The sequence below is a fragment of the Dermacentor variabilis genome, chromosome 1, assembly GCF_050947875.1.
Source record: "Dermacentor variabilis isolate Ectoservices chromosome 1, ASM5094787v1, whole genome shotgun sequence".
Lineage (NCBI taxonomy): Eukaryota > Metazoa > Arthropoda > Arachnida > Ixodida > Ixodidae > Dermacentor > Dermacentor variabilis.
In genome coordinates, this window is record NC_134568.1 from 122,149,988 (window position 1) to 122,159,487 (window position 9,500).

General features: G+C 43.1%; 1 protein-coding gene across 3 annotated transcripts in view; it reads left to right on the forward strand.

The window, feature by feature from the left end:
- The window catches only part of LOC142584109 (dehydrogenase/reductase SDR family member 12-like), a 34,577-nt gene extending 25,077 nt beyond the window's left edge, over positions 1-9,500 (forward strand). For 2 of the 3 annotated variants that reach the window (XM_075694278.1, XM_075694288.1), the window contains exons 8-9: positions 1,080-1,217; positions 7,745-9,500. In XM_075694278.1, the coding sequence (XP_075550393.1) occupies positions 1,080-1,217; positions 7,745-7,860 (254 nt within the window). In that variant the 3' untranslated portion in view covers positions 7,861-9,500. Of the gene's footprint in view, positions 1-1,079; positions 1,218-5,841; positions 5,891-7,744 lie in introns of all 3 variants that reach the window. The other variant, XM_075694297.1, reaches the window with a different exon arrangement.

The window sequence follows — 9,500 nt, forward strand, 5'->3', positions numbered from 1 at the left end:
ACAAAATGTGGAAGTGAAACTTGAGAGCAAGTCTGTATTCAAGGAGGCAGGGTAATGATTCTTTTCTATGGTTTGTGGGAGTAAACTGCAACCACTCCATATTGCGATTAACAATCTACCAATATTAACAACAAGAACAGGCTAACAAAATGCTACACCAGCTGGATAACTGAGGAAGAGCAGTACTTAACCATGGCAGGTCACTTCAACTGCATGTCACTGACAGATGGCAAACTAAATAGTGGCCATGTTGAGCAACATTCTTGATAAACTGGACTCTTAACCGTTCTGACAGTGCTACATTTCCAACATGCTCGACAGGCCGAGGGCTTTGAATTTTGGGAAGAAGTATGCAACAAGGAATGAAATGTAAATGCCAATGATGACCAAAAGTGGGCATCTCGCATAAAGATAAGCATTTTTGAGTGTCATGTGATCGTACAGAGAATTTTCGACTAATGTCTGATACGAGAAAAGAGCGCATTTAGTATGTCGTTGATACTTGCCCCTTGGTTGAAAGGAAAGCTTCTTTTCGACTCTGGCGTTTGGGCACCAGCTTAGAATTAAGGTTGGCTTTGATTCAAGTATGTATCAATGCCATGACACTGTTATTGGAGAGAGCACCTAGACTTGGTCTGAAACATAAGATGGGGGCTGCATGTGCTCAAATTGTGGCACCTAATTATGCACCATTTTTGAGCTACCTGTTTTAAGAAAAGGAATAACCTTGAGCTTTATAACTCATTGCATGTGTTCTTAAGTGTGGTATTCGGAATGTTCAATGCAGCAGCAACACTTTTATGCGCAACGAGGGGGATGGCACCAGCTTGGGATTTCTTTACAACAATTTGTCTGACCTCCTTATCCTCTATTCCTTTACCCTATATTTTTTCCCAAGTCTGCGGGACGGTTCTGGTGTCCATTGGCAAGTGACACAGTTAGGATGTCCGTGGCCTTTCTCTATTTTTTTTTCTATGAGTAGAATAGCTTAACACTTGAATTCAATCAATACTGCAATAATGAATTCATTTATTCAGGGAGTACTTAAATAATGAATGCAATTAATCACTTCTACACAGGGGTCAAGGATGCTGTTCCGAAACTGCTGCGTAAAGTCTCTGTACGGTGCCGTTCGGTGGAGGAAGCAGCAGACACAATTTTGTGGCTGGCCATCTCGCAAGCAGCCCTCAAACACTCAAGTGGCATGTTCTTTCAAGGTATGTGAAGACATCTATCCCCCATGATTTTTTGTTCTCAACCTGCATAGTCTAAGAGACCTCCAATAAACATCTCGAAAGTGGATGAGCTACATGAAAAAAAAAGATTTTTTTCTTGCACCCTGCAAATGACAATGGTCTACAGTTGTGTAGACACTGTGGTGTGTCATGTCTCTCTCAATTCCCACCTGCACTTCCAGTGTTACACAGGCTTTTGTTCTTGATAGTTGATGATCTTTATTTTTTTGCATAAAGGCTAATGAAAAAAAAAAAAACTGGATGCTATAAAAGGGGCAACAAATAGGCAATCTTCAATGAAATCTGATAACTTTAGAATCTGCACTTGCATTCTTCTGTGTTGCAAAGGCAATAACTGCTGTGATGTGACTGGCTGAAATCATTGAGGATGAAACTACAGGCCATCTCTGCCCAAAAGAAAGGGTACCTTTGCACCTTTTGAGGACAGATTGCTGCCGCAATGGCAAGTGTCTGCGTTGAAACATTGCCATGCTAACTCGCCACTGTAACTCAGAACATGAATCTGAGTAATTGTGCAGAATTTAAAAATGTTTCTACAGTTTTTCTCATGCAATTAATGACCAAGAGACATTTTCTCTTACTTCCCAAAGACATATACATTTTTGGCCTCGAGTTTCACCACTGGTGAGGCTGGTACTGCTGTTGGCATATCATTTTAGGTAGGATCATGTGTCAATGGCTCACTGCAGCCCTTGCAGTGGGAGCAAGTGGAAAACAAATCTCTGTCGTAAAACTGCACTCTTGCTGCATTTTTCTTGCTTGGTGCTGTTGAGTACGGCTGATGTGCATGCTCGGAGGTTTGCACGAGTACAACCACTGCCATGGCCTTGAACGGTGCTGGTGAACACCCCCAGGGCTACTCTTGTAGATATACGCAAATACCAAAGAAAGTGGCCAGAAGGGTAACGCTGCAGTGGCTGAATTGGTAAAGCACAGCCATGTATAACGCAGAAGGTGTGACTGTGCCTCCCACATTCGGCAAGTTATCTTATCATCCTCTTTCATTTCCCTTTACCTCAATATTTATACATTTCAGTGCAACATAATTAATATTCCCTATGCTTTCTGTGGCTTCACTGTCTATTACTTTGTATGGTTGTGACCAACAAAAAAATTGGGCCCCTTGGATCCCCCTTGCTCTTCTCACTAATTATATTAGCAGGAGGAATTTGTCTGTGAATATGTCCGACATGGTGGTGGTTTACTGTTGTGTGCTGCAGTGTTGGATGTATGTTGCCAAAGCTGATGTTTCAAAGGTACTCAGAAGACAAGGTGCCGTAGTGAGCTTGGCTATTTGAGCAGGTAAATGACCCTGCAATATTGTTTGAGAAAGTTCTTCAACAAGAAATATTTTGTGCATAAATTAGACACAATACTCTGTGCATGTGTGTGTGTTCCTCTTCTTTTGTGTCACTTGATTCAATGCACTTTTATCACAAATTAAAGGGAAGCTGAAGAATTTTCCAGAACAAATGAGTGAAGAGCTCTACGTGATGATTTTCAACCCTCCGAATTTGAATATCGCATCGAAATTTAGTGTAAGAAAGCGCAAACACATTTTATTTTGACGAAAAGTGCAGCAGCAGACTCGGGCGGCTCGCGCGCCTCGTTTGCGCCTGTGATTGGTCGGGCGCCTCGTGACGTCAACATTGGTGTTCGTCCGGACCGGCCGCTGCCGCCACACATGAAGCACAGTGCAAGGTGGTTTGGCGCTGTGGTTTGGTGAGACGGTAATGGTAAATTTCGAGAGCTTGCGTTTCTCTGAGGAGTTCGGTGTTGCCCCCTGCATGTATACGTAGCCGGCCTCTCCAAGAAACAAAAGATGCTGGTAGCAAGCAGTACTTTCGATGCGAATGAAAGCGAAGTGTTAGCATCTCCTCATGTTAGAAATGTTCTTTGGCGAGTATGTTTTTTTCAAAGCTGTATTCAGTGATCCAGTGAGTTCGTTTCCAGACAAACAACTGTACTGTTATGTTCCTGCATGCCTCCTCGTGGAACGTAAGGAGGGATGTCATCGTCCGAATTTGTGTGCTGCCCCAAAGCTGTCTGCCATCTACGCAGACAGTTTACATGCGGGAAAAGTTTTCCGGCTCTTGTAGCACATGTAGTGGTCTTCATCAGCGCGCCATCCGCACGCTACTTGTAACCGGAGCCATAAAGGCAGCGAATTCCGTCGGCTATGTGAGACTGCCGGTGTCTCTCTGTGCACGAGGGGGAGCGCAGTGTCCTGGCGTGCGCTGGCTTTCAAACACATGAAAACTTTACACTTGCACTGCATTATATTAGCTCCATGTTGGCTGTTTCACAACACAAGTGCGAATAGAAAATTAACGGCGGTTTGCGACGAAACGTGCATCAAGGGTGGGAGATGAACATGTACCTTCTGTTCAGCGTGCTAACACGAAGGAGCTAGCAATAACTCAAAATCCAGGTTTGGACGAGTTTGTGTATTCATAAGGTCTTCCAACACCAGTTACCATCCGTCCGCCCGCACCCGTCCCGCCTTTGTGCATTCGTTGCCCCGACCTTTTCGCGCTGTGTTTAGAAAGCCTGCTAGCAGAAAGTCGCACTCTCACTCATTCACGCATTATTGATAAACTCTGGTAGTAACCGTCGTCACGGAAGTGGTTAGAGCACAGCACTGTTCTTGAGCACTTGAAATTCTTTCGATTCACAGCAGCCTCCCATTTAGCTCCAAGCTTCTTGTCTTGTGGGGAGTAATGGAACATCGTCGCGGCCGCTGGTGTTTGTGCAACCGTAGGCTGCACAGAACGCCGGCATGATCGGCCCACCACTTCAATTGATGCTGCGCACGTCAACTACCACTCTACATACACACAAACAAAGGAATGCAGGCTCGAGCGAGGCAGATTATGACGGCACGAACACAGAAACAAGCGTGGTTAGGCACGGTCGCGGAGACTGCGAAGGAGTGGAACACCAGTGCTGACGTCACTACGCCGCGGTTTCCGGTCTCCGCTCGCATCGTCAGCGTCAGCAGCAGCGCACAGCGCTCGACGTGGGATGGAGCGACAGCAAAATTTTAACCGGCGATTACATCGTTCTTAAGTGAAAAATCCCGCCCAAAATTTTATGTGCATGGTTTATAAGGTTCTCGCATCCGCATATGAGCATCTTATTGAATTCGACAGATTCTTCGGCTTCCCTTTAAGAGCCAATGTGTGTGTAGCAGATAGCATTAAATACTGCTAACATGTGTACGTTAGTCTACCCTTTTTGTCTTATTTTAGCCACTTAATTATTTCGTTACCACTAGAAATGTAAAATTTTTGGTGCTTTTATTTTTTAACATTTTGAATGCGTAGTAGTCATACCATATAGCACTGCAATACATAAAATTATAGCCTGATCACTGATGTTCTGGATGGCTGTATAGCAGTAATAATTGCTCAAACAATTTTGTAGTATTCTTATGATAAACTTCAAAGAAGCACCTCAAGGAACACAAATTGAAGTAATAATTTGCTATTTTTAGTATTAGTACCCAAAGTAAAAAAAGAAAAAAACTGAAATATACAGAACATGCACCTAGTTCCTAGTTCCCAGCATTTGCAAGTCACATCACACAAAAACATTAAGATTTATTGGCATCAATACTAGCCATAGTGATGCTCATGCTATGCTTTCCCAGGAGAAGCAGTAGCTTTGCAAATGTTAAACCAGGTAAGTTCCTGTTGTACAGGGAACATTTGTTTTTTGTCATTGCAGCAGGTACCGCGTTCATTTTTTACTGCATTCTTTAGGCTCGCGAAGTAATGGTTGTCAGGTCAGTGAGCATGCAGAAGCCTCCTCACACTAGGTTATTGCGTTCGATCGGCTTTTCTGTGCAAGCAAGGTGGTCTAATGTGCGTTCAACTAGCATTGGAGCCTCCACGTGCTTTGTTCGATTTGTGCACCATGCTGTACAGCAATGTGGAGTGTTGCACGCTGTTGTACAGTTATGAATAAGGGCACAGGCGGTGTTCAAAATGTTAGTTTAGACGGCTAGTCAAGGCTCGGTCGAAGGTTGGTTTGAGATCACTTGCGACTCTTGTGCGAGTGAAAACCCCTACACGATGGGAATGATTGCTCGTAATATTTTATACATACAGTGTCGAAGCACTGATGGATAAAAACAGCCTACAAGGGGGTGAAAGAGAGGGAATAAAGTTGCACTTGATACTGGTCAAACAAAATTATCAAAATCACATGCATTCACGAGCATCTACCGTTGTTTGAGTCCTTGTTAAAACAGCCTATACGTCGGATTGGACAGTTGACAACCTGAGAGAAGCTTCTGTGTCTTCCCTGCTGCTGTCATTTAAGAATGATATTACCGAGTCGACCAAAGCAGAAATTTAGCGTCTTTTTATTGAAGAAGTGCTAGGAGCTCTGGAGGCTAGCTTCGACAACACTGCCAGTCGAAGTTTTATTTTTCCAGACTCTCAAATCTGCCAAAAGTTGTAAGTAGTTAAAGTTTAGTCGTCATTTTAGACGGTGCATGATGTTGCCAGTAAAAGAATTTGAACTGGAATGTTTAACAATGTGTAGAAAAACTGTTTATCAAATTTATCGATTTCTATAGGTGCGGTAATGAAAGAGTTAATGCAGCTAATGGAATCTACCTTGCAAAGGTTGGTAAAGAATAATCAATATAGATAAAGCCATATCAACCCAGTATGTCATCATCATCATCATCAGTATATTTTTGTGTACACTGCCCAACAAAGGCCTCTCCCAGCGATCTCCAATTACCCACATCTTGCGCTAGCTGATTCCAACTTCATCCTATAAATTTCCTCATTTCATGACCCCACCTAATTTTCTGCCATCCTCAATTGTGCTTTCCTTCCCTTGGCAACCATTCTCTAACTAATGGTCGACCAGTTATATGCCCTACACATTGCATGGCATGCCCAGTTCCATTTTTTCCTCATAATGTCCACTGGAGTATCGGCTATATATTACCCAGTATACATATTAGAGCGACGAGCAAAACGAGAACAAGGTAAAAGCGAGCGCCACCGTTTCGACAAGTGGACTTGCCTTGGAAAAGACAAGTCCACTTGTCGAAACGGTGGCGCTCGCTTTTACCTTGTTCTCGTTTTGCTCGTCGCCTTGAATTTCCATCTTCCGCTTTCCTCGTACTTTCCCAGTACATATCAGTACCTTAATAGAGCCTTTCAGTATGGCCTCTACATTGCCATGAGCCCTTTATGAACTGTCGGCTTTAGGTGGGAGCACATATCTCTGGATGACTGTTTTGCCTCCTGAATGCCTCAGTGAAATGATCTTGGTATTAGTTGCACTGACGATGTACAAGTATTACACATGGCTATAGCAATCGTCTGCCTTCAGCAAGAGCATCAGGTTTATTGGACTGAACTGCTTCTACAGCAACAGTTACAACATGTGGTGACACAGTGAATGCAGTCATTACAATGCTAACAGCCTTTTTGCACAGCCCATGACCAGCTGTGGGACAGTGAGTGGTTTGATTATTGATCAAAAACTCAAGTTTTTTAAAAAACACTTTGCCTGTGTGCAAATTGAGTTCAAGCCTACTGCACTTTGCTTTGGTGTCCTACTCACGACTATGCAGTACGTGCCACTACGGCTGTGAGTCAGCAATGAACCTTGTCAATAGATGTGCAAAAACTTACAATCTCAAACTTAATGGTATATACAAGTAGAGGCCTACACACAGCATAGCGCACCTAGCACAACTAAGCCATGTTTATTTGTGGCTTGCACACCCTTACTGGCAAGTGGAACAAGAAGGCGTTAAGCCAGTAGCGGTTTGTAAGCGTGCACTTGGGGGTGCATGCACATTTGCATTGTGCAAGGAGGCGCTGAGCCCATAGCAGCCAGCAAGCGGGCGCATGGACATGCACGCGCATCAGTGTCAAACTCTACGACTTTGAATGCCCTCGTATTTGGCCTTGGCTCTGACTACGCAATAAAATGCTTCACATTCAATAGTTAAACGTTTTTGTCAAGGCTACAGGGGTAAAAACATGTGGAGTGCCAGAGCCACCCTTCTGGCATGAGTACATTTTTCAACAATGCTTGCTTCTTCATTGGTGAAAGCTAGAAGCAACCTGTACAGATTAAAACAAGATTAACTCGTTATAGCCAGTGCAAAAGTGGCAATCATAAGAAATGAATTTCCAATGCATTGTAACACGGTGTTGGCCCCACATCAGTGGTTGCTGATTCACTCTGTGATCACATGGAACACATTTCGGCCGACGTTACAGCATTGTCATCTTGCAGCACGAAATAGACGCCGGGTGACAACACATTCAGAATCGGAATCAGAATCATGGAAGATATGCAGGAAATTCCTTTCTTCCAGTTGCCACTTCATTGCGAGCAGAGCTTTCTGGAAACTTTGCCCCCAGAAGACTTTGCTCCCAGGAGACTTTGCCCCCAGGAGGCTTGTTTGATTGCCACCTGTGTCATGCTTTGAACTCCTGGTATTCCAGATAGGAGGACAACTTGCCCCCACCTTCCCTTTGGCAAGACAAAGACAAGCTTGGATGACGAGAAGTTCTTTATGAGGAACTTAGAAGACTTTGTTAACAAGTTGGGGCTCTCTTAGCCTCTACACAATAAGCAACCACAAAAGTGGTATGCCTGTAACCGCTACGGCAGCTTTGGTGCCCGACTTACTTAGCCGCCCTTTCATGTGCTCAAGAATGTCCCTGGCTGGTTTCTGCTACAGAATGTGACTAGGTACAGTTTTCATGTTCAAGCAATTCTTGTACCTGGTATAACTGTTGCAATTTCTATGCATTTTGTGCAAGTTTTCAGTGTCTTAAAAGCTGTGTGTGTATGCAACTTTCCAGATAGACTTTTGATGTTAAAAAGATGAAACTGCATACTGTATACTGTGTGATCCTAGTAGAATAATTTATTAGTGTGTCATATGTGCAGTCAGAATGAAAGTAAGTCTGCGAAAGTTCCCACCTGTTCAGCAGTTCAATGCCAGAAGAAATGCCATTTCCTTGATTTAGATTTAACTGTAGAGATGCTTTTTTTTTCTCTGTGCTTTAGTACTTTTTTTAAAACAGAGTTTCTGCTGTGTTGACATAATTTTGTAAACGTATGTGTACTCAAAAATGTCCAGTGAGTATATTAAGATGCTATGTAAGCACCTACTTCAGTTATATCTGTGTTCAAGATCTTTCCTCAAACAGCAGTTATTGTTTAAATGCTCAGTGTCTTCATAGACATATTTATTCGTGACAACGACCACTACTTGTGATGTTAAAATGCATATAAAGGCTACAGTTTAAATGTGTGTGTATATATGTGTGTTTGGTGTCCCGTGGTATGCAAATGCATTGATATTATTACATGTACAATTTTGTCCTTCTTTATTTCGGTCACAACTGCAATAGAAAAAAAAAAATGCATTGTTACCACTGAAGAACTCTGCAATCTTTATGAAATGCAACGAAGGAGATGCCATTTCTGTGTGAACTTGTGCTGCATTGCATAACTACGCACAAATGAGATTCTTTGTGTCACAACATATAACACATATTTTTTAGGACACTATTTTCCTGCAACTCATCTCTAAACAGCCTGGAGTGAATTTGCTGTGCGAACGCCAAACAAAACTGGTTTATGAAAAAAAAAATAAGTTGCAGTTTTGCCAGAAAAGCGAAGCATTGATTGCAATAGCAAATTAGCAGACAGCCATATAAAGTAAGGATAGCTTCTTTATTGGCCACATCAACTTGTGAACATTTGCTTGCTAACTATACTAACAAGCATAGTGTCAGTTCGCACAGCAAACATAAACACATCACACTCGATAACCATGGACACTTGCTGTCGAAACGCTGTCGTGAGCAAGTGTGGCAGCAGCAGCGAGTGAAGTGAGCTTCGTGCAGCTGCTCACCTAACCGCTAAGTGGCGAAAGCTCAGTGCAGTGGGACTCTGTATCCGTCGCTGATGGCTTTCAAAATACAGTGGCCTGGCCGGGCATGCGCGGCCTGCCGCAGCGATGGTGACGCCGACAGCAGAAATGCGCCTGGAGTGTCCATATAATTGCTGTCGCGATAAAATGAGCCAACTGAATCTGGCACTGGCAAACTGGCAGTGCTTTTTAGTATACAGGATATGCAGCCCGTGTTGAAAGTATGAGTAAATGGTTGTTTGAAATGCCTCTTGTAAGGGATGAATTTGTAATAGCAGCAAGTAAAAGAAATAAATGTGGCACAATTATTGGTT